The sequence below is a fragment of the Oncorhynchus keta genome, unplaced genomic scaffold (assembly GCF_023373465.1).
Source record: "Oncorhynchus keta strain PuntledgeMale-10-30-2019 unplaced genomic scaffold, Oket_V2 Un_contig_131_pilon_pilon, whole genome shotgun sequence".
Lineage (NCBI taxonomy): Eukaryota > Metazoa > Chordata > Actinopteri > Salmoniformes > Salmonidae > Oncorhynchus > Oncorhynchus keta.
The window spans coordinates 96,992-122,557 of record NW_026278148.1 but is presented as its reverse complement, the minus strand read 5'-3'; the positions used below and the strand labels follow the sequence as shown (position 1 = coordinate 122,557).

Below are 25,566 nucleotides of genomic sequence, written 5' to 3'. Positions count from 1 at the left end.
ACAGGTACATTAAAAATAATTTAAACCAATACCATGGCAACATGATGGGCAGCCATTACTGTCTTAACGCCAGACGAACAGCAATACAATCATTCTGTTCCCACAAAGCAGACCTTGTGGTGTGGACACACAGTGTTCACTATTACAGAAATCCACCAATCCATCAGCAGGTGGGATATTGTTGGCCTCAACACCTGTTGGGCCTCGCAGGTTTCATCAGATAGTTTAAATAAATGGTAGTCATCATCATAACTATAATCATAGTCATAAAGCCACCTTTATGCCCGCGCCAAACTGTCCTGCCATTTAGATTTACTGTCAATGTGCCACACACACACACACACACACACACACACACACACACACACACACACACACACACACACACACATACAGTTCCCTGTGGGCACACCCACCCACACAGGTGTGTTCTACCTGAGAGCTCTACTCTGGCAGGCACAAGATGGCTCCCATCAGAAATGGCTGGGGGGCTCTCATCAGAAAAATGGCTGGGGGGCTCTCATCAGAAATGGCTGGGGGGGGCTCTCATCAGAAATGGCTGAGGGGGGCTCTCATCAGAAATGGCTGAGGGGGGCTCTCATCAGAAATGGCTGAGGGGGGCTCTCATCAGAAGTACACTGGTGAATTCTCAAGGGAGTACAAAGACACACACACAATACAGCAGGTGTGGAAGACAAATTAGATTCAATATGAATATAATCCCTCAATTTTCTAATATCGTCCAGAGAGATTAGCTGTTCACAACGTCTGACTTGTAGTTGAATGAGAAACTTACAAAATGTGCTCATTGCCATGTCTGTCATCATTCTTTAAATAAGCCACACCAGTGGAGGCTGGTGGGAAGAGCCACACGTGAGTTGGAATGAATCAGAGGAAAGGTAGCATGGTTTTGATGATAGTTTAATGGTGGTTGACTCAGAATGAATAACACCATCTAGTAATATTGCATAAGTGGCATGATACTGTGGTCTTTCTGTTCATACCACTGTGACTGACCTGTGCAAATATGGACCACCGTAAGAAATGTAAAAAAAAAAAAAACAAGGTAACTATGACAATGCAAAGAAAAATAAAATGCATAAATTAAAAAAATTAAAAAACAAGATGGTGAAAAAGTCAAATCTAGTCAGTAGTGACATATTCAAGTAAAAATGAAAGGAAAATCAACTTTCTTTTCTAACACATTGGGTTTTAATAAAGTCGTAAAAGTTCTTCAACATGACATCACACCGTCTTGTTTCACAGCCGAGCTGCAGTCTCTCTAAACACACTGCTTCGATCATCATCTACAGAATCTGAATTAACATTTTGATGAAGCAGTTTATGCCAGGTGGTTTTGGTCAACACAGTCGTTTTTTTAGGTATAACTGGTCATCTCTGGTACATAAAAGACACTCAAAACAAATCTGATGGGAGATACACAGCTCCACCTCTCTCCAAGTCATAGTCTCTACAGTCAATGAGACTTGACTGATACGATGGACCCATTGAGATGACAGAAGTAGATACAGAACCACTTCCTCATTAGTATTATACCCAGAGCCCTGTATTTTACCAGGATTTCATCCTTTATTTAAAGCTTTTTAGCGAGGTTTCCTTCTAATTGGCGACAGGTGTTTACGGGAACATTTAAACCAATCAGAAGAAACATGGGTGTTTCCCCACCAGAGACGAGTTTCCATCAGACTGGATAAAAGGCTGTGTGTGATGGCAGAGCGCACATCAAAATAACTTTTGTCGTTAAATTCACACGCGCTGAATAAAAAATACAAATAAAAAGTTAAATGGGCTTCCATCGCATTTGGGCTCCCGAGTGGCGCACTGGTCTAAGACACCACTTCTCAGTGCAAGAGGCGTCACTGCAGTACCTGGTTCGAATCCAGGCTGTAGCACATCTGGCCGTGATTGGGAGTCCCACAGGGTGGAGGACAACTGGCACAGCGTCGTCCGGGTTTGACTGTCATTGTAAATAAGAATTTGTTCTGGACTTGCCTAGTTAAATAAAAGGTAACATTTTCAACTCTACTGGTGACTTGGTCACTACAAATTGTTGCGTTGTATAGCAAATGTGCCCCACTCTGGTTTTGACACATGCTCTAGCTCACAGATGCGGGTAGGCCTATAGCCTACATCATGAGATTATTATGGGCAAAAGAAAATTATATTTTTCTTATTTGTCAAACGGCAGCGAAGCATCGATCATCATGTCACCAGAATAAAGCCCTTGATAATGAATGGTAAGGAGCATCATCATGTCACCAGAATAAAGCCCTTGATAATGAATGGTAAGGAGCATCATCATGTCACTAGAATAAAGCCCTTGATAATGAATGGTAAGGAGCATCATCATGTCACCAGAATAAAGCCCTTGATATTGAATGGTAAGGAGCATCATCATGTCACTAGAATAAAGCCCTTGATATTGAATGGTAAGGAGCATCATCATGTCACTAGAATAAAGCCCTTGATAATGAATGAATAAAGGATAATGCATCATCATGTCACCAGAATAAAGCCCTTGATAATGAATGGTAAGGAGCATCATCATGTCACATCAGAATAAAGCCCTTGATAATGAATGGTAAGGAGATCATCATGTCATCATGTCACCAGAATAAAGCCCTTGATAATGAATGGTAAGGAGCATCATCATGTCACCAGAATAAAGCCCTTGATAATGAATGGTAAGGAGCATCATCATGTCACCAGAATAAAGCATCATCATTGATAATGAATAATGGTAAGGAGCATCATCATGTCACCAGAATAAAGCCCTTGATAATGAATGGTATAGGAGCATCATCATGTCACCAGAATAAAGCCCTTGATAATGAATGGTAAGGAGCATCATCATGTCACCAGAATAAAGCTAATGAATGGTAAGGAGCATCATCATGTCACCAGAATAAAGCCCTTGATAATGAATGGTAAGGAGCATCATCATGTCACCAGAATAAAGCCCTTGATAATGAATGGTAAGGTCACTAGAATAAAGCATAATGAATGGTAATCATCATGTCACCAGAATAAAGCCCTTGATAATGAATGGTAAGGAGCATCATCATGTCACCAGAATAAAGCCCTTGATAATGAATGGTAAGGAGCATCATCATGTCACCAGAATAAAGCCCTTGATAATGAATGGTAAGGAGCATCATCATGTCACCAGAATAAAGCCCTTGATAATGAATGGTAAGGAGCATCATCATGTCACCAGAATAAAGCCCTTGATAATGAATGGTAAGGAGCATCATCATGTCACCAGAATAAAGCCCTTGATAATGAATGGTAAGGAGCATCATCATGTCACCAGAATAAAGCCCTTGATAATGAATGGTAAGGAGCATCATCATGTCACCAGAATAAAGCCCTTGATAATGAATGGTAAGGAGCATCATCATGTCACCAGAATAAAGCCCTTGATAATGAATGGTAAGGAGCATCATCATCATCATCACCAGAATAAAGCCCTTGATAATGAATGGTAAGGAGCATCATCATGTCACTAGAATAAAGCCCTTGATAATGAATGGTAAGGAGCATCATCATGTCACCAGAATAAAGCCCTTGATAATGAATGGTAAGGAGCATCATCATGTCACCAGAATAAAGCCCTTGATAATGAATGGTAAGGAGCATCATCATGTCACCAGAATAAAGCCCTTGATAATGAATGGTAAGGAGCATCATCATGTCACCAGAATAAAGCCCTTGATGAATATCATCATGACCAGAATAAAGCCCTTGATAAGAATGGTAGCATCATCATGTCACTAGAATAAAGCCCTTGATAATGAATGGTAAGGAGCATCATCATCATGTCACCAGAATAAAGCCCTCATCATCAGAATAAAGCCCTTGATCATGGTATGTCACATGTCACAGAATAAAGCCCTTGATATTGAATGGTAAGGAGCATCATCATGTCACCAGAATAAAGCCCTTGATAATGAATGGTAAGGAGCATCATCATGTCACCAGAATAAAGCCCTTGATAATGAATGGTAAGGAGCATCATCATGTCACCAGAATAAAGCCCTTGATAATGAATGGTAAGGAGCATCATCATGTCACCAGAATAAAGCCCTTGATAATGAATGGTAAGGAGCATCATCATGTCACCAGAATAAAGCCCTTGATAATGAATGGTAAGGAGCATCATCATGTCACTAGAATAAAGCCCTTGATAATGAATGGTAAGGAGCATCATCATGTCACTAGAATAAAGCCCTTGATAAAGCCCTTGATGAATGGTCATCATGTCACCAGAGCATCATGATGTCATCATCAGAATAAAGCCCTTGATAATGAATGGTAAGGAGCATCATCATGTCACCAGAATAAAGCCCTTGATAATGAATGGTAAGGAGCATCATCATGTCACCAGAATAAAGCCCTTGATAATGAATGGTAAAGGATAATGCATCATCATGTCACCAGAATAAAGCCCTTGATAATGAATGGTAAGGAGCATCATCATGTCACCAGAATAAAGCCCTTGATAATGAATGGTAAGGAGCATCATCATGTCACCAGAATAAAGCCCTTGATATTGAATGGTAAGGAGCATCATCATGTCACCAGAATAAAGCCCTTGATATTGAATGGTAAGGAGCATCATCATGTCACTAGAATAAAGCCCTTGATAATGAATGGTAAGGAGCATCATCATGTCACTAGAATAAAGCCCTTGATAATGAATGGTAAGGAGCATCATCATGTCACCAGAATAAAGCCCTTGATAATGAATGGTAAGGAGCATCATCATGTCACCAGAATAAAGCCCTTGATAATGAATGGTAAGGAGCATCATCATGTCACCAGAATAAAGCCCTTGATAATGAATGGTAAGGAGCATCATCATGTCACTAGAATAAAGCCCTTGATAATGAATGGTAAGGAGCATCATCATGTCACCAGAATAAAGCCCTTGATAATGAATGATAAGGAGCATCATCATGTCACCAGAATAAAGCCCTTGATAATGAATGGTAAGGAGCATCATCATGTCACCAGAATAAAGCCCTTGATAATGAATGGTAAGGAGCATCATCATGTCACCAGAATAAAGCCCTTGATAATGAATGGTAAGGAGCATCATCATGTCACCAGAATAAAGCCCTTGATATTGAATGGTAAGGAGCATCATCACTTTAGACTTTTACCACCCATCTCATATCCCATCTTGTCTAGCGTATATTGTTTTGTCGACATTTGGACAAGTTCACTGACAAATTTGCCGTTTCCATCAGGTCTGTGGTGACATTTTCTTTCCCCGACTCACATAAAAAGTTTGGACGGAAACCTGCAGATAGTGTTGGAGTTATTCTCATTTCTGGGTGAGGTGCAAAACACAAGCTACTAATATACCACGTGCAGTGTAAAGATAATGTACTATAATGTTGCAGCAACAAGGTGAGTTGTGGACCTACAGTTTATCTGAGAGATACTATTGGACGACAGTAGAATTAGATCTCCACATTGCTCATCAAGACGACTCATTATCTACTTGGAATGTCAACAGACGTGTAAACAACAACAACAACAAGTGACACAAATCTCCCTTTGAGGTGCTGTAAAGGCATTTACAAGCCAACCGGTTGCTGTGACTCCTGATACAGTGTTGCTGTTGTATATATTCTACTCAACTTCTCAGTGACCTTCAGAAAGAACAACAGTGAGAATATTAGCAACTAAAAAAGTGCAGCAGCTCTCAAGTGTGTGTGTGTGTGTGTGTGTGTGTGTGTGTGTGTGTGTGTGTGTGTGTGTGTAACGCAAAACCGTTCTAGTAGCACCGACAGTGTTCTGTGAAGAAACCGTGATAAATGTTTATGGTACCTACCTAGCCTATGCTATAGCTATTCTACAGGTATTCTGGTTTACTGTGTATTCATCTAGTGTCCCGTTGTTGAGTCACAGAGGAAGTGCCCCTGCTTTGAGGGAGGTTTCTCTGGTCCTTCTTCTGGCTATGGCCTCCTGCTTCTTCCTCTCAATCTCCTCCTCCGTGCATCTCCCCGTCAGCTGACTGTTGACAAACACTGAGAAACAAATCAGATGACATGGAAATAGGACTCTGACTGCAACTGAAAAGCTGATAGAGACAGAATGTGTCTAGAGTGGCTGACGGACAAAAAACACAGACAATTAGTGTAGCAATTTTATGCACAAAAAGGTAACACATTTACACAGCCTTTCCAACATTGAAAATACATAATTGAATAGAAATTAAGCTCTTCACACCTCCAAACCTCTCAGAGCCCTGACCCAACAGCCATCTATTTACCTCCAAACCTCTGAGCCCTGACCCAACAGCCATCTATTTACCTCCTAACCTCTCAGAGCCCTGACCCAACAGCCATCTATTTACCTCCTAACCTCTCAGAGCCCTGACCCAACAGCCATCTATTTACCTCCTAACCTCTCAGAGCCCTGACCCAACAGCCATCTATTTACCTCCTAACCTCTCAGAGCCCTGACCCAACAGCCATCTATTTACCTCCTAACCTCTGAGCCCTGACCCAACAGCCATCTATTTAGCCATCTATTTACCTCCTAACCTCTCAGAGCCCTGACCCAACAGCCATCTATTTACCTCCTAACCTCTCAGAGCCCTGACCCAACAGCCATCTATTTACCTCCTAACCTCTCAGAGCCCTGACCCAACAGCCATCTATTTACCTCCTAACCTCTCAGAGCCCTGACCCAACAGCCATCTATTTACCTCCAAACCTCTCAGAGCCCTGACCCAACAGCCATCTATTTACCTCCTAACCTCTCAGAGCCCTGACCCAACAGCCATCTATTTACCTCCTAACCTCTCAGAGCCCTGACCCAACAGCCATCTATTTACCTCCTAACCTCTCAGAGCCCTGACCCAACAGCCATCTATTTACCTCCTAACCTCTCAGAGCCCTGACCCAACAGCCATCTATTTACCTCCTAACCTCTCAGAGCCCTGACCCAACAGCCATCTATTTACCTCCTAACCTCTCAGAGCCCTGACCCAACAGCCATCTATTTACCTCCTAACCTCTCAGAGCCAACAGCCATCTATTTACCTCCTAACCTCTGAGCCAACAGCCATCTATTTACCTCCTAACCTCTCAGAGCCCTGACCCAACAGCCATCTATTTACCCCCTAACCTCTCAGAGCCCTGACCCAACAGCCATCTATTTACCTCCTAACCTCTCAGAGCCCTGACCCAACAGCCATCTATTTACCTCCTAACCTCTCAGAGCCCTGACCCAACAGCCATCTATTTACCTCCTAACCTCTCAGAGCCCTGACCCAACAGCCATCTATTTACCTCCTAACCTCTCAGAGCCCTGACCCAACAGCCATCTATTTACCTCCTAACCTCTCAGAGCCCTGACCCAACAGCCATCTATTTACCTCCTAACCTCTCAGAGCCCTGACCCAACAGCCATCTATTTACCTCCTAACCTCTCAGAGCCCTGACCCAACAGCCATCTATTTACCTCCTAACCTCTCAGAGCCCTGACCCAACAGCCATCTATTTACCTCCTAACCTCTCAGAGCCCTGACCCAACAGCCATCTATTTACCTCCTAAGAGATAAATAGATGGGTGTTGGGTCAGGGCTCTAAGAGGTTAGGAGATAAATAGATGGGTGTTGGGTCAGGGCTCTGTTGGGTCAGGGCTCTGTTGGGTCAGGGCTCTAAGAGTTGGCATAATACTAGAGCTAAACTGTGGTGGATTATTGTTTTGCCTTTTAATGGGGTAAAAAGCTCACCTTTGTTGCCGACGGCGGCCGAGTCCGACAGATGTCTCTTGAACGATGACGCATGATGGGAATTTGAGTTTGGGAGGGTTCTCGCCGACACTGTCCGTGGCATGACCGACTTTGAGTTCTCCGCTTGGAAGGTTCTAACTCCAAGGGATCCTAGGCCAAATGTTCCCCAGCCTGGAGCACCCTTCAGCTGGGTAAACTTGCCCAGACCCTCCCCGCTGCCTGGATGGCTCTGGGACGTGACTGTATGATGTCCGACCCAAACATTTCCTGCTTTCGCTGGAATGTTCCATCTCTGAAAGTGCACAGGGGTGCTGCTCCCATCTCCTGGTGCTGAGTTGGAGCGGCCAGACGTGCAGGTGGTTGGCTGTTTACTGCCAGGACCACCTACAGCCCTATCCATAGTCACAGTCCCCTCTCTCACTGAGTTGGAGCGGCCAGACGTGCAGGTGGTTGGCTGTTTACTGCTAGAACCACCTACAGCCCTATCCATAGTCACAGTCCCCTCTCTCGTTGCAGCCAGAGGGGCGGATGGAGGAGCTTTCGGTTTGCTCTCTTGGAAGCGGACCTCAGTGGTATCCGTGGTTACGGAGGCATCCTCGGACAGGGGCTGACTGTTGGAGATCCTCTCCACGTCGTCACACACCTGATACAGCAGTTCGTCATCGTCACCTTCGTCGTCGTTCCAAAGCGACTCAGAGTCAAACAGAGACTGGAGGTCCTCCTCTGAGAGGTCTTTGAAAGGGGAGTCTGGGGCTGTGGTTCCACGTGAGGTTGGAGTTGTGGCTGTGCTCACCCCATCAGCCTTCCCTTCTGCAGAGTCTCTACTGGGGCCCCTACTCCCCACAGACGCAGACACGCCGGGCCTGGGTCTCTCAGGCTGGGCCGCTCCAACGGTGAGGAACGGTCTGAGTGCTTCTTTGGTTGTCGGGGCCATATTCACCTGGAAACAAAGGTTGGGCTCCAGCAGGAAAGTGCTTCTGCTGTTGGGTTTGGGTTTAGGACATGGCCCAGTGAGGCCACCTCTGTTTGAGGGTTGAAGGTGTGTGCTTGAGCTGCTGGGTTTGGGGGACAGCGTTTTCAGCCCGTCAGGATTCTGGGTCATCTCCAACACGATAGGGTCACTGAGAAGGTCATCATCCTCCCAGTCAAAGTCCTCGTCTTTCGCCACAGTCGTCGTGGCGTTCCACTGTCCTTTTTCCTCTTTACCAGTACGAGCCGATGAACCAGACGTGCTTCCCCCGCCAGGCTTGACCTCCGACTCTTTGACGAGGTCATCGGCAGTGAGATGGCTGACCCCAACTTGAACCTTGACCTCCTGAGAACAGGTGGAGGCGGTCGACCCTTGGCTGAGCCGTCCGGTGACCCGCTGCGTCGGCCCGTCGAACAGAGCGTTAAGCTCCGCCTCTACCTTCTGGGCTGATGACGACATTGTCGGGCCCTTGGGTTCCTCCCCGTAGCGGTTGTTGTTTATGGTATTGTTTGGGTGTTCAGCGCTCCTCTTCTCTCGGTCCTGCTGGTGCATGTTGATGTCAAACTGCCTGGCCAGCTGCATCAAGTCCTCCACTGAGCTTTTCCTGCAGAGAGGAGAGGATGAAGTGAGTGGATGAATGAACAAGGAAGGCATAATGAATATATTGAGGAACCTTTGAAGAAGCTAGTATAAAGCACGAGCAAAATATCTGAACACAAGAATGATCTGATTAAGAGAACTACTGGAAAATACAAAACTATTGGACGAGAAATAAACCTTACATGTTAAATAAAAGCTTTTCAACCTGATTTAAAAAATATATATATTTTACCTTTATCTAACTAGGCAAGTCAGTTAAGAACAAATTCTTATTTTCAATGATGGTCTAGGAACAGAGGGTTAACTGCCTGTTCAGGGGCAGAACGACAGATTTGTACCTTGTCAGCTCAGGGATTTGAACTTGCAACCTTTCGGTTACAAGTCCAACGCTCTAACCACTAGGCTACCCTGCCGCCCCAATCACACAAGTTCACTCACCGAGTGGATTTCTTCCTTGCTTTGGGCGGGCGTACCTCTGGGGTACATGGGACAGCACTGTCCCCAATCCACTGGAGCAGAGGACTATCCACAGAGACATGCTGGGCATCCTGGAGAAGGAGACATGGTTTACAACAGCTGGTTTGTGTGCTGTGACCAACCTAAAGCTCTGGGGGTACATTCAAGCCAGGGCCGTGGCTTTCACCTCCAGTGCTTCAAGAAGAACCCGATTTAGAATGTCTCTTTGCATCCACTGAAACAAATCAACACAGTAGAATGCAGTGTTTTACATTTTAACATAACGAGGCCTTTATATCCACAGTAACACATGATTCTAAAACACGTCGGTGCTGCAGGGTGCATCTATTCATTGATCTTATTTAACTAGGCAAGTTAGTTAAGAACAAATTCCTATTTACAATGACGGCCTATAAGCCCATCTATCAACGGCCCTCAGTGACACGGTGAACATGTTTTATACACTGACCTTAGGGGCGATCCGATTGACAATGTCTGATATCTCAACAACTCTGGTGTTGCCGGGCCCTTCGCCTGGAGAATAAGGACAGCAACGGTTAAGCCTTCTGATGGCACATATACATAGTAACCACAATCACTTTGGGCACAAAGGCCACTAGCGGAAACTGTGAGTAGCCTGTGAGTAGCCTGTGTGTAGCCTGTGTGTAGCCTGTGAGTAGCCTGTGTGTAGCCTGTGTGTAGCCTGTGTGTAGCCTGTGTGTAGCCTGTGTGTAGCCTGTGTGTAGCCTGTGTGTAGCCTGTGTGTAGCCTGTGTGTAGCCTGTGTGTAGCCTGTGTGTAGCCTGTGTGTAGGCTCTGTGGAGGAATGAAACACATGACCTCCTATCAACTGGCTTTGAGAAGAAGAACAAAAAGATGGGTGGATGGAGGATGAGGAAGAGGAGGAATGAAGGACAACGTTATGCTAATGTTTTACGCTAAATCAGCCCTTTGCTCATCAAGTGACTTAACAACATACCACTTCCAGCAGGAGGAGGTGATGCCGGGTCCCATATGATGTCTTGTAAAATATCTCCATCCCCGGGGGAATCAGCCGTGTTGTTTAAACCCGTGTATCTGCCCCTCGCTCGTCGTTTGGGGGTCTCCAGATCTGGTGGGAACGAGACAAACTGGAAGGTCAACTAGACTAAATAGGTGAACAACAAAATGGGGTCTACCTGGTCACACATGAGTACAATAGGGAGAGCATCAGCACGTGTGGGACTAGGGGCTTAATGCATTGTTCAGTTAGACATGGAGTCATGTCATGGTGGAATGCTCTGTCACTAGAGGTTACTCAGTTATGTATAGAGTCATGTCATGGTGGAATGCTCTGTCACTAGAGGTTACTCAGTTATGTATAGAGTCATGTCATGGTGGAATGCTCTGTCACTAGAGGTTACTCAGTTATGTAGTGTCATGGTGGAATGCTCTGTCACTAGAGGTTATGTATAGAGTCATGTCATGGTGGAATGCTCTGCCACTAGAGGTTACTCAGTTATGTATAGAGTCATGTCATGGTGGAATGCTCTGCCACTAGAGGTTACTCAGTTATGTATAGAGTCATGTCATGGTGGAATGCTCTGCCACTAGAGGTTACTCAGTTATGTATAGAGTCATGTCATGGTGGAATGCTCTGCCACTAGAGGTTACTCAGTTATGTATAGAGTCATGTCATGGTGGAATGCTCTGTCACTAGAGGTTACTCAGTTATGTATAGAGTCATGTCATGGTGGAATGCTCTGCCACTAGAGGTTACTCAGTTATGTATAGAGTCATGTCATGGTGGAATGCTCTGTCACTAGAGGTTACTCAGTTATGTATAGAGTCATGTCATGGTGGAATGCTCTGTCACTAGAGGTTACTCAGTTATGTATAGAGTCATGTCATGGTGGAATGCTCTGTCACTAGATGTATAGGGTGGAATGCTACTAGAGGTTACTCAGTTATGTATAGAGTCATGTCATGGTGGAATGCTCTGCCACTAGAGGTTACTCAGTTATGTATAGAGTCATGTCATGGTGGAATGCTCTGCCACTAGAGGTTACTCAGTTATGTATAGAGTCATGTCATGGTGGTCACTAGAGGTTACTCAGTTATGTATAGAGTCATGTCATGTTATGTATAGAGTCATCTCTGTCACTAGAGGTTACTCAGTTATGTATAGAGTCATGTCATGGTGGAATGCTCTGCCACTAGAGGTTACTCAGTTATGTATAGAGTCATGTCATGGTGGAATGCTCTGTCACATGGTGGAATGCTCTGTCACTAGAGGTTACTCAGTTATGTATAGAGTCATGTCATGGTGGAATGCTCTGTCACTAGGTTACTCAGTTATGTTACTCAGTTATGTACTAGAGTCATGTCATGGTGGAATGCTCTGTCACTAGAGGTTACTCAGTTATGTATAGAGTCATGTCATGGTGGAATGCTCTGTCACTAGAGGTTACTCAGTTATGTATAGAGTCATGGTGGAATGCTCTGTCACTAGAGGTTACTCAGTTATGTATAGAGTCATGTCATGGTGGAATGCTCTGTCACTAGAGGTTACTCAGTTATGTATAGAGTCATGTCATGGTGGAATGCTCTGTCACTAGAGGTTACTCAGTTATGTATAGAGTCATGTCATGGTGGAATGCTCTGCCACTAGAGGTTACTCAGTTATGTATAGAGTCATGGTGGAATGCTCTGTCACTAGAGGTTACTCAGTTATGTATAGAGTCATGTCATGGTGGAATGCTCTGTCACTAGAGGTTACTCAGTTATGTATAGAGTCATGTCATGGTGGAATGCTCTGTCACTAGAGGTTACTCAGTTATGTATAGAGTCATGTCATGGTGGAATGCTCTGCCACTAGAGGTTACTCAGTTATGTATAGAGTCATGGTGGAATGCTCTGTCACTAGAGGTTACTCAGTTATGTATAGAGTCATGTCATGGTGGAATGCTCTGCCACTAGAGGTTACTCAGTTATGTATAGAGTCATGGTGGAATGCTCTGTCACTAGAGGTTACTCAGTTATGTATAGAGTCATGTCATGGTGGAATGCTCTGTCACTAGAGGTTACTCAGTTATGTATAGAGTCATGTCATGGTGGAATGCTCTGTCACTAGAGGTTACTCAGTTATGTATAGAGTCATGTCATGGTGGAATGCTCTGCCACTAGAGGTTACTCAGTTATGTATAGAGTCATGGTGGAATGCTCTGTCACTAGAGGTTACTCAGTTATGTATAGAGTCATGTCATGGTGGAATGCTCTGTCACTAGAGGTTACTCAGTTATGTATAGAGTCATGTCATGGTGGAATGCTCTGCCACTAGAGGTTACTCAGTTATGTATAGAGTCATGTCATGGTGGAATGCTCTGCCACTAGAGGTTACTCAGTTATGTTATAGTTATGTATAGAGTCATGTCATGGTGGAATGCTCTGTCACTAGAGGTTACTCAGTTATGTATAGAGTCATGTCATGGTGGAATGCTCTGCCACTAGAGGTTACTCAGTTATGTATAGAGTCATGTCATGGTGGAATGCTCTGTTAGAGGTTACTCAGTTATGTATAGAGTCATGTCATGGTGGAATGCTCTGCCACTAGAGGTTACTCAGTTATGTATAGAGTCATGTCATGGTGGAATGCTCTGCCACTAGAGGTTACTCAGTTATGTATAGAGTCATGGTGGAATGCTCTGTCACTAGAGGTTACTCAGTTATGTATAGAGTCATGTCATGGTGGAATGCTCTGCCACTAGAGGTTACTCAGTTATGTATAGAGTCATGTCATGGTGGAATGCTCTGTCACTAGAGGTTACTCAGTTATGTATAGAGTCATGTCATGGTGGAATGCTCTGCCACTAGAGGTTACTCAGTTATGTATAGAGTCATGTCATGGTGGAATGCTCTGCCACTAGAGGTTACTCAGTTATGTATAGAGTCATGTCATGGTGGAATGCTCTGTCACTAGAGGTTACTCAGTTATGTATAGAGTCATGTCATGGTGGAATGCTCTGTCACTAGAGGTTACTCAGTTATGTATAGAGTCATGTCATGGTGGAATGCTCTGTCACTAGAGGTTACTCAGTTATGTATAGAGTCATGTCATGGTGGAATGCTCTGCCACTAGAGGTTACTCAGTTATGTATAGAGTCATGTCATGGTGGAATGTCTGCCACTAGAGGTTACTCAGTTATGTATAGAGTCATGTCATGGTGGAATGCTCTGTCACTAGAGGTTACTCAGTTATGTATAGAGTCATGTCATGGTGGAATGCTCTGCCACTAGAGGTTACTCAGTTATGTATAGAGTCATGTCATGGTGGAATGCTCTGCCACTAGAGGTTACTCAGTTATGTATAGTTATGTCATGTCATGGTGGAATGCTCTGCCACTAGAGGTTACTCAGTTATGTATAGAGTCATGTCATGGTGGAATGCTCTGTCACTAGAGGTTACTCAGTTATGTATAGAGTCATGTCATGGTGGAATGCTCTGTCACTAGAGGTTACTCAGTTATGTATAGAGTCATGTCATGGTGGAATGCTCTGTAGAGGTTACTCAGTTATGTATAGAGTCATGTCATGGTGGAATGCTCTGTTACTCAGTTATGTATAGAGTCATGTCATGGTGGAATGCTCTGCCACTAGAGGTTACTCAGTTATGTATAGAGTCATGTCATGGTGGAATGCTCTGCCACTAGAGGTTACTCAGTTATGTATAGAGTCATGTCATGGTGGAATGCTCTGCTAGAGGTTACTCAGTTATGTATAGAGTCATGTCATGGTGGAATGCTCTGTCACTAGAGGTTACTCAGTTATGTATAGAGTCATGTCATGGTGGAATGCTCTGCCACTAGAGGTTACTCAGTTATGTATAGAGTCATGTCATGGTGGAATGCTCTGCCACTAGAGGTTACTCAGTTATGTATAGAGTCATGTCATGGTGGAATGCTCTGTCACTAGAATTACTCAGTTATGTATAGAGTCATGTCATGGTGGAATGCTCTGTCACTAGAGGTTACTCAGTTATGTATAGAGTCATGTCATGTATAGTGGAATGCTCTGCCACTAGAGGTTACTCAGTTATGTGGTGGATGCTCTGTCACTAGAGTTACAGTTATGTCATGGTGGAATGCTCTGCCACTAGAGGTTACTCAGTTATGTATAGAGTCATGTCATGGTGGAATGCTCTGTCACTAGAGGTTACTCAGTTATGTATAGAGTCATGTCATGGTGGAATGCTCTGTCACTAGAGGTTACTCAGTTATGTATAGAGTCATGTCATGGTGGAATGCTCTGTCACTAGAGGTTACTCAGTTATGTATAGAGTCATGTCATGGTGGAATGCTCTGCCACTAGAGGTTACTCAGTTATGTATAGAGTCATGTCATGGTGGAATGCTCTGCCACTAGAGGTTACTCAGTTATGTATAGAGTCATGGTGGAATGCTCTGTCACTAGAGGTTACTCAGTTATGTATAGAGTCATGTCATGGTGGAATGCTCTGCCACTAGAGGTTATGTATAGAGTCATGTCATGGTGGAATGCAGTTATGTTATGTATAGAGTCATGTCATGGTGGAATGCTCTGCCACTAGAGGTTACTCAGTTATGTATAGAGTCATGTCATGGTGGAATGCTCTGTCACTAGAGGTTACTCAGTTATGTATAGAGTCATGTCATGGTGGAATGCTCTGCCACTAGAGGTTATGTATAGAGTCATGTCATGGTGGAATGCTCTGCCACTAGTTACTCAGTTATGTATAGAGTCATGTCACTGGTGTTATGTAAGAGTCATGGTGGAATGCTCTGTCACTAGAGGTTACTCAGTTATGTATAGAGTCATGTCATGGTGGAATGCTCTGTCACTAGAGGTTACTCAGTTATGTATAGAGTCATGTCATGGTGGAATGCTCTGTCACTAGAGGTTACTCAGTTATGTATAGAGTCATGTGGAATGCTCTGTGGGTTACTCAGTTATGTATAGAGTCATGTCATGGTGGAATGCTCTGCCACTAGAGGTTACTCAGTTATGTATAGAGTCATGTCATGGTGGAATGCTCTGCCACTAGAGGTTACTCAGTTATGTATAGAGTCATGTCATGGTGGAATGCTCTGTCCACTAGAGGTTACTCAGTTATGTATAGAGTCATGTCATGGTGGAATGCTCTGTCACTAGAGGTTACTCAGTTATGTATAGAGTCATGTCATGGTGGAATGCTCTGCCACTAGAGGTTACTCAGTTATGTATAGAGTCATGTCATGGTGGAATGCTCTGCCACTAGAGGTTACTCAGTTATGTATAGAGTCATGTCATGGTGGAATGCTCTGTCACTAGAGGTTACTCAGTTATGTATAGAGTCATGTCATGGTGGAATGCTCTGTCACTATGGTGGAATGCTCTGTTACTCAGTTATGTATAGAGTCATGTCATGGTGGAATGCTCTGCCACTAGAGGTTACTCAGTTATGTATAGAGTCATGGTGGAATGCTCTGCCACTGGGTTACTCAGTTATGTATAGAGCCATGTCATCTCTGTCACTAGAGGTTACTCAGTTATGTATAGAGTCATGTCATGGTGGAATGCTCTGCCACTAGAGGTTACTCAGTTATGTATAGAGTCATGTCATGGTGGAATGCTCTGTCACTAGAGGTTACTCAGTTATGTATAGAGTCATGTCATGGTGGAATGCTCTGCCACTAGAGGTTACTCAGTTATGTATAGAGTCATGTCATGGTGGAATGCTCTGCCACTAGAGGTTACTCAGTTATGTATAGAGTCATGTCATGGTGGAATGCTCTGTCACTAGAGGTTACTCAGTTATGTATAGAGTCATGTCATGGTGGAATGCTCTGTCACTAGAGGTTACTCAGTTATGTATGTCAGGTGGAATGTCATGTCATGGTGGAATGCTCTGTCACTAGAGGTTACTCAGTTATGTATAGAGTCATGTCATGGTGGAATGCTCTGTCACTAGAGGTTACTCAGTTATGTATAGAGTCATGTCATGGTGGAATGCTCTGTCACTAGAGGTTACTCAGTTATGTATAGAGTCATGTCATGGTGGAATGCTCTGCCATGCTCTGCCACTAGAGGTTACTCAGTTATGTATAGAGTCATGTCATGGTGGAATGCTCTGTCACTAGAGGTTACTCAGTTATGTATAGAGTCATGTCATGGTGGAATGCTCTGTCACTAGAGGTTACTCAGTTATGTATAGAGTCATGTCATGGTGGAATGCTCTGTCACTAGAGGTTACTCAGTTATGTATAGAGTCATGTCATGGTGGAATGCTCTGCCACTAGAGGTTACTCAGTTATGTAGAGTCATGTCATGGTGGAATGCTCTGTCACTAGAGGTTACTCAGTTATGTATAGAGTCATGTCATGGTGGAATGCTCTGCCACTAGAGGTTACTCAGTTATGTATAGAGTCATGGTGGAATGCATGGTGGAATGCTCTGTCACTAGAGGTTACTCAGTTATGTATAGAGTCATGTCATGGTGGAATGCTCTGTCACTAGAGGTTACTCAGTTATGTATAGAGTCATGTCATGGTGGAATGCTCTGTCACTAGAGGTTACTCAGTTATGTATAGAGTCATGTCATGGTGGAATGCTCTGTCACTAGAGGTTACTCAGTTATGTATAGAGTCATGTCATGGTGGAATGCTCTGCCACTAGAGGTTACTCAGTTATGTATAGAGTCATGTCATGGTGGAATGCTCTGCCACTAGAGGTTACTCAGTTATGTATAGAGTCATGTCATGGTGGAATGCTCTGCCACTAGAGGTTACTCAGTTATGTATAGAGTCATGTCATGGTGGAATGCTCTGTCACTAGAGGTTACATGTCATGGTGGAATGCTCTGTCAGTTATGTATAGAGCATGTCATGGTGGAATGCTCATGTCATGGTGGAATGCTCTGCCACTAGAGGTTACTCAGTTATGTATAGAGTCATGTCATGGTGGAATGCTCTGCCACTAGAGGTTACTCAGTTATGTATAGAGTCATGTCATGGTGGAATGCTCTGCCACTAGAGGTTACTCAGTTATGTATAGAGTCATGTCATGGTGGAATGCTCTGTCACTAGAGGTTACTCAGTTATGTATAGAGTCATGTCATGGTGGAATGCTCTGCCACTAGAGGTTACTCAGTTATGTATAGAGTCATGTCATGGTGGAATGCTCTGTCACTAGAGGTTATGTATAGAGTCATGTCATGGTGGAATGCTCTGCCATAGAGTACATAGAGTCATGTCATGGTGGAATGCTCTGCCACTAGAGGTTACTCAGTTATGTATAGAGTCATGTCATGGTGGAATGCTCTGTCACTAGAGGTTACTCAGTTATGTATAGTCATGTCAGGTGGAATGCTCACTGAGGTTACTCAGTTATGTATAGAGCCATGTCATGGTGGAATGCTCTGTCACTAGAGGTTACTCAGTTATGTATAGAGTCATGTCATGGTGGAATGCTCTGTCACTAGAGGTTACTCAGTTATGTATAGAGTCATGTCATGGTGGAATGCTCTGCCACTAGAGGTTACTCAGTTATGTATAGAGTCATGTCATGGTGGAATGCTCTGCCACTAGAGGTTACTCAGTTATGTATAGAGTCATGTCATGGTGGAATGCTCTGTATAGAGTCCACTAGAGGTTACTCAGTTATGTATAGAGTCATGTCATGGTGGAATGGTCACTATTACTCAGTTATGTATACATGTCAGGTGGAGGTTACTCAGTTATGTATAGAGTCATGTCATGGTGGAATGCTCTGCCACTAGAGGTTACTCAGTTATGTATAGAGTCATGGGTGGAATGCTCTGCCACTAGAGGTTACTCAGTTATGTATAGAGTCATGTCATGGTGGAATGCTCTGCCACTAGAGGTTACTCAGTTATGTATAGAGTCATGTCATGGTGGAATGCTCTGTCAGAGGTTACTCAGTTATGGTTACTCTGTCAGTTATGTTATAGAGTCATGTCATGGTGGAATGCTCTGCACTAGAGGTTACTCAGTTATGTATAGAGTCATGTCATGGTGGAATGCTCTGTCACTAGAGGTTACTCAGTTACTATAGAGTCAGTGGAATATGTTACTAGTTATGTATAGAGTCATGTCATGGTGGAATGCTCTGTCACTAGAGGTTACTCAGTTATGTATAGAGTCATGTCATGGTGGAATGCTCTGCCACTAGAGGTTACTCAGTTATGTATAGAGTCATGTCATGGTGGAATGCTCTGCCACTAGAGGTTACTCAGTTATGTATAGAGTCATGTCATGGTGGAATGCTCTGCCACTAGAGGTTACTCAGTTATGTATAGAGTCATGTCATGGTGGAATGCTCTGTCACTAGAGGTTACTCAGTTATGTATAGAGTCATGTCATGGTGGAATGCTCTGTCACTAGAGGTTACTCAGTTATGTATAGAGTCATGTCATGGTGGAATGCTCTGTCACTAGAGGTTACTCAGTTATGTATAGAGTCATGTCATGGTGGAATGCTCTGTCACTAGAGGTTACTCAGTTATGTTAGAGTCATGTCATGGTGGAATGCTCTGCCACTAGAGTTACTCAGTTATGTATAGAGTCATGTCATGGTGGAATGCTCTGCCACTAGAGGTTACTCAGTTATGTATAGAGTCATGTCATGGTGGAATGCTCTGTCACTAGAGGTTACTCAGTTATGTATAGAGTCATGTCATGGTGGAATGCTCTGCCACTAGAGGTTACTCAGTTATGTATAGAGCAGTCATGGTTGCTCTGCCACTAGAGGTTACAGTTATGTATAGAGTCATGTCATGGTGGAATGCTCTGTCACTAGAGGTTACTCAGTTATGTATAGAGTCATGTCATGGTGGAATGCTCTGCCACTAGAGGTTACATGTCAGTTATGTATAGAGTATAGAGTCATGTCATGGTGGAATGCTCTGTCACTAGAGGTTACTCAGTTATGTATAGAGTCATGTCATGGTGGAATGCTCTGTCACTAGAGGTTACTCAGTTATGTATAGAGTCAGTCATGGTGGAATGCTCTGTCACTAGAGGTTACTCAGTTATGTATAGTGGAATGCTCTGTCACTAGAGGTTACTCAGTTATGTATAGAGTCATGTCATGGTGGAATGCTCTGTCACTAGAGGTTACTCAGTTATGTATAGAGTCATGTCATGGTGGAATGCTCTGTCACTAGAGGTTACTCAGTTATGTATAGAGTCATGGTGGAATGCTCTGTCACTAGAGGTTACTCAGTTATGTATAGAGTCATGTCATGGTGGAATGCTCTGCCACTAGAGGTTACTCAGTTATGTATAGAGTCATGGTGGAATGCTCTGTCACTAGAGGTTACTCAGTTATGTATAGAGTCATGTCATGGTGGAATGCTCTGCCACTAGAGGTTACTCAGTTATGTATAGAGTCATGTCATGGTGGAATGCTCTGTCACTAGAGGTTACTCAGTTATGTATAGAGTCATGTCATGGTGGAATGCTCTGTCACTAGAGGTTACTCAGTTATGTATAGAGTCATGTCATGGTGGAATGCTCTGCCACTAGAGGTTACTCAGTTATGTATAGAGTCATGTCATGGTGGAATGCTCTGCCACTAGAGGTTACTCAGTTATGTATAGAGTCATGTCATGGTGGAATGCTCTGTCACTAGAGGTTACTCAGTTATGTATAGAGTCATGGTGGAATGCTCTGTCACTAGAGGTTACTCAGTTATGTATAGAGTCATGTCATGGTGGAATGCTCTGTCACTAGAGGTTACTCAGTTATGTATAGAGTCATGTCATGGTGGAATGCTCTGGTGGAATGCTCACTAGAGGTTACTCAGTTATGTATAGAGTCATGTCATGGTGGAATGCTCTGTCACTAGAGGTTACTCAGTTATGTATAGAGTCATGTCATGGTGGAATGCTCTGTCACTAGTTATGTATAGAGTCATACTCAGTTATGTATAGAGTCATGTCATGGTGGAATGCTCTGTCACTAGAGGTTACTCAGTTATGTATAGAGTCATGTCATGGTGGAATGCTCTGTCACTAGAGGTTACTCAGTTATGTATAGAGTCATGTCATGGTGGAATGCTCTGTCACTAGAGGTTACTCAGTTATGTATAGAGTCATGTCATGGTGGAATGCTCTGCTCTCAGTTATGTATAGAGTCATGTCATGGTGGAATGCTCTGTCACTAGAGGTTACTCAGTTATGTATAGAGTCATGTCATGGTGGAATGCTCTGCCACTAGAGGTTACTCAGTTATGTATAGAGTCATGTCATGGTGGAATGCTCTGAGGTTACCACTATGGTGGAATGCTCTGCCACTAGAGGTTACTCAGTTATGTATAGAGTCATGTCATGGTGGAATGCTCTGTCACTAGAGGTTACTCAGTTATGTATAGAGTCATGTCATGGTGGAATGCTCTGCCTAGAGGTTACTCAGTTATGTATAGAGTTACTCAGAGGTTACTCAGTTATGTAGAGTCATGTCATGGTGGAATGCTCTGTCACTAGAGGTTACTCAGTTATGTATAGAGTCATGTCATGGTGGAATGCTCTGTCACTAGAGGTTACTCAGTTATGTATAGAGTCATGGTGGAATGCTCTGTCACTAGAGGTTACTCAGTTATGTATAGAGTCATGTCATGGTGGAATGCTCTGCCACTAGAGGTTACTCAGTTATGTATAGAGTCATGGTGGAATGCTCTGTCACTAGAGGTTACTCAGTTATGTATAGAGTCATGTCATGGTGGAATGCTCTGCCACTAGAGGTTACTCAGTTATGTATAGAGTCATGGTGGAATGCTCTGTCACTAGAGGTTACTCAGTTATGTATAGAGTCATGTCATGGTGGAATGCTCTGCCACTAGAGGTTACTCAGTTATGTATAGAGTCATGTCATGGTGGAATGCTCTGTCACTGCTCAGTTATGTATAGAGTCATGTCATGGTGGAATGCTCTGTCACTAGAGGTTACTCAGTTATGTATAGAGTCATGTCACTGGTTACTCAGGAATGCTCTGGTGGAATGCTCTGTCACTAGAGGTTACTCAGTTATGTATAGAGTCATGTCATGGTGGAATGCTCTCTGCCACTAGAGGTTACTCAGTTATGTATAGAGTCATGTCATGGTGGAATGCTCTGTCACTAGAGGTTACTCAGTTATGTATAGAGTCATGTCATGGTGGAATGCTCTGCACTAGAGGTTACTCAGTTATGTATAGAGTCATGTCATGGTGGAATGCTCTGTCACTAGAGGTTACTCAGTTATGTATAGAGTCATGTCATGGTGGAATGCTCTGTCACTAGAGGTTACTCAGTTATGTATAGAGTCATGTCATGGTGGAATGCTCTGTCACTAGAGGTTACTCAGTTATGTATAGAGTCATGTCATGGTGGAATGCTCTGTCACTAGAGGTTACTCAGTTATGTATAGAGTCATGTCATGGTGGAATGCTCTGTCACTAGAGGTTACTCAGTTATGTATAGAGTCATGTCATGGTGGAATGCTCTGTCACTAGAGGTTACTCAGTTATGTATAGAGTCATGTCATGGTGGAATGCTCTGTCACTAGAGGTTACTCAGTTATGTATAGAGCCATATGGTGGAATGCTCTGTCACTAGAGGTTACTGTTATGTATAGAGATGTCATGGTGGAATGCTCTGTCACTAGAGGTTACAGTTATGTATAGAGTGGAATGCTCTGCCACTAGAGGTTACTCAGTTATGTATAGAGTCATGTCATGGTGGAATGCTCTGCCACTAGAGGTTACTCAGTTATGTATAGAGTCATGTCATGGTGGAATGCTCTGTCACTAGAGGTTACTCAGTTATGTATAGAGTCATGTCATGGTGGAATGCTCTGTCACTAGAGGTTTACTCAGTTATGTATAGAGTCATGTCATGGTGGAATGCTCTGTCACTAGAGGTTACTCAGTTATGTATAGAGTCATGTCATGGTGGAATGCTCTGTCACTAGAGACTCAGTTACTCAGTCATGTCATGGTGGAATGCTCTGCCACTAGAGGTCATGTCATGGTGGAATGCTCTGCCACTAGAGGTTACTCAGTTATGTATAGAGTCATGTCATGGTGGAATGCTCTGTCACTAGAGGTTACTCAGTTATGTATAGAGTCATGTCATGGTGGAATGCTCTGTCACTAGAGGTTACTCAGTTATGTATAGAGTCATGTCATGGTGGAATGCTCTGTCACTAGAGGTTACTCAGTTATGTATAGAGTCATGTCATGGTGGAATGCTCTGCCACTAGAGGTTACTCAGTTATGTATAGAGTCATGTCATGGTGGAATGCTCTGCCACTAGAGGTTACTCAGTTATGTATAGAGTCATGGTGGAATGCTCTGTCACTAGAGGTTACTCAGTTATGTATAGAGTCATGGTGGAATGCTCTGTCACTAGAGGTTACTCAGTTATGTATAGAGTCATGTCATGGTGGAATGCTCTGCCACTAGAGGTTACTCAGTTATGTATAGAGTCATGTCATGGTGGAATGCTCTGTCACTAGAGGTTACTCAGTTATGTATAGAGTCATGTCATGGTGGAATGCTCTGCCACTAGAGGTTACTCAGTTATGTATAGAGTCATGTCATGGTGGAATGCTCTGCCACTAGAGGTTACTCAGTTATGTATAGAGTCATGTCATGGTGGAATGCTCTGCCACTAGAGGTTACTCAGTTATGTATAGAGTCATGTCATGGTGGAATGCTCTGTCACTAGAGGTTACTCAGTTATGTATAGAGTCATGTCATGGTGGAATGCTCTGCCACTAGAGTTACTCAGTTATGTATAGAGTCATGTCATGGTGGAATGCTCTGCCACTAGAGGTTACTCAGTTATGTATAGAGTCATGTCATGGTGGAATGCTCTGCCACTAGAGGTTACTCAGTTATGTATAGAGTCATGTCATGGTGGAATGCTCTGCCACTAGAGGTTACTCAGTTATGTATAGAGTCTGTCATGGTGGAATGCTCTGTTAGAGGTTACTCAGTTATGTATAGAGTCATGTCATGGTGGAATGCTCTGCCACTAGAGGTTACTCAGTTATGTATAGAGTCATGTCATGGTGGAATGCTCTGCCACTAGAGGTTACTCAGTTATGTATAGAGTCATGTCATGGTGGAATGCTCTGCCACTAGAGGTTACTCAGTTATGTATAGAGTCATGTCATGGTGGAATGCTCTGCCACTAGAGGTTACTCAGTTATGTATAGAGTCATGTCATGGTGGAATGCTCTGCCACTAGAGGTTACTCAGTTATGTATAGAGTCATGTCATGGTGGAATGCTCTGTCAGTTACAGTTATGTATAGAGTCATGGTGGAATGCTCTGTCACTAGAGGTTACTCAGTTATGTATAGAGTCATGTCATGGTGGAATGCTCTGCCACTAGAGGTTACTCAGTTATGTATAGAGTCATGTCATGGTGGAATGCTCTGCCACTAGAGGTTACTCAGTTATGTATAGAGTCATGTCATGGTGGAATGCTCTGCCATATATATATATATGTTTTAATTTATTTAACAAGTCAGTTTAAGAACAAATTATTATTTACAATGATGGCCGACCCCGGCCAAACCCTAATGACGCTGGGCCAATTGTGCTCCGCCTTATGGAACTCCCAATCACGGCTGGTTGTGATACAGCCTGGAATCGAACCAGGGTCTGTAGTGACGCCTCTAGCACTGAAGATGCAGGGCCTTAGACTGCTGCACCACTCGGGAGGCCCAAAATCTCATCTTACTCTATATAAGAATATGAATATGTATACATTAATAGTGTGTAAATAGTAAATATTAATAGTGTGTAAATAGTATTTGTTGTCTCTTTGTGTCTTTCTAATATATAACTCTTATTATGTTTTATATTTGTATATAATGTCTTTGTCTATACCTGTTTTGTACTTTGTAATTTATTTGTACTTACCCAGGAAGAGTAGCTGCGGCATTTACTGTAGTTAATTAAAGGTTCAAATTAAAAAGCTAATGGTGATCCTAATAAACAAAACCAACGTTTTGAAACGTTCAGATAGAAATAGAACGAGGAATCACACCAGCTCTATACATTGCATTTCTATCTGCAACGTTGAAGAACGTTTGGCGACTGAACGTGGCCCTGACTAGCCACGTCTATGCCCAGCTAATGAACGCTGTTTATCCTGCAACCTACACAGACGTTTGCCAAAGTTAGCTATTGAGTCTAGACGTTGTTAGCAATACCATTCCCGTGCACTTTTAGCAACCATCTTACCTTTAGAACGAGTATGTGGTGACTTCCTGACAGAAGGGGAAGATTGGGGTGTCAGTTTCTGACTTTTACCCGATTTGTTTGTTCTCAGCCTTTTTTGTGAACATGTGGAACCATGACTCCAGATTTCATTTGAGCCAGTGTTATGGTCGTGCTTTCTTGGGTTTGGCATATTTCGCCGTCAGTTTTCTTGTTCATCATTTGACTTGACCATTTAAACGCAAATTGAATAGTTTGTCATTATCCGATTGCTTATCTTCGTGGGTAAAAGTGTGCGGTGTTTGTGTTCAGCACGTACGCCGCCATGATGTTGTGTGACGTCACGACAAAACGCATAAACCTGATTGGTTAATAGCGCCTTACCCGCTCCCTCTGCAAAAGTGAAGTTGCCCCCAGACACTGAACTGAGATCAATTTTTCGATTTCACTCACTTTTTGTAAAATAAGAGTTATGGTAACTAGGAGGTTTACTGGTTGTATTTACAAGTGATGCTGAAATATGTTAGAACACGGACCTGCTTTGTT

General features: G+C 43.3%; 1 protein-coding gene and 1 long non-coding RNA gene across 6 annotated transcripts; both read right to left on the bottom strand.

The window, feature by feature from the left end:
- Nucleotides 1-4,449: 4,449 nt before the first annotated feature.
- Nucleotides 4,450-25,348, bottom strand: etaa1b (ETAA1 activator of ATR kinase b). Of its 2 annotated transcripts, XM_052501354.1 has the most exons (7): nucleotides 25,045-25,348; nucleotides 10,779-10,910; nucleotides 10,270-10,334; nucleotides 9,783-9,892; nucleotides 8,249-9,348; nucleotides 7,775-8,158; nucleotides 4,450-6,059 (listed from the first exon to the last, which is right to left on the bottom strand). In XM_052501354.1, the coding sequence occupies exons 1-7, from the start codon at nucleotides 25,211-25,213 to the stop codon at nucleotides 5,935-5,937; spliced, it is 2,085 nt and encodes a 694-aa protein (XP_052357314.1). In that variant the 5' UTR covers nucleotides 25,214-25,348; the 3' UTR covers nucleotides 4,450-5,934. The 2 variants fall into 2 exon arrangements, with proteins under 2 accessions (XP_052357314.1, XP_052357313.1); XM_052501353.1 differs by having other exon boundaries at nucleotides 7,775-9,348.
- On the bottom strand, nucleotides 6,091-7,588 carry LOC127918112 (uncharacterized). Of its 4 annotated transcripts, none has more exons than XR_008098861.1 (4): nucleotides 7,122-7,588; nucleotides 6,786-7,051; nucleotides 6,579-6,742; nucleotides 6,091-6,525 (listed from the first exon to the last, which is right to left on the bottom strand). It is a non-coding gene; the product is annotated as an uncharacterized LOC127918112 (long non-coding RNA). The 4 variants fall into 4 exon arrangements; XR_008098859.1 differs by having other exon boundaries at nucleotides 7,165-7,588; XR_008098863.1 differs by having other exon boundaries at nucleotides 6,622-6,742; nucleotides 7,165-7,588.
- Nucleotides 25,349-25,566: the final 218 nt, after the last annotated feature.

Excerpts from the sequence above, each read along its gene's own strand:
- etaa1b (XM_052501353.1), bottom strand. The coding sequence starts at position 25,213 with ATGCCAAACCCAAGAAAGCACGACCATAACACTGGCTCAAATGAAATC. Across the intron at positions 10,911-25,044 it reads ACCACATACTCGTTCTAAAG|ATCTGGAGACCCCCAAACGA; the intron begins GTAAGATGGTTG and ends CGTTCCCACCAG. Across the intron at positions 6,060-7,774 it reads GGCCGCCGTCGGCAACAAAG|TGTTTGTCAACAGTCAGCTG; the intron begins GTGAGCTTTTTA and ends TTTGTTTCTCAG.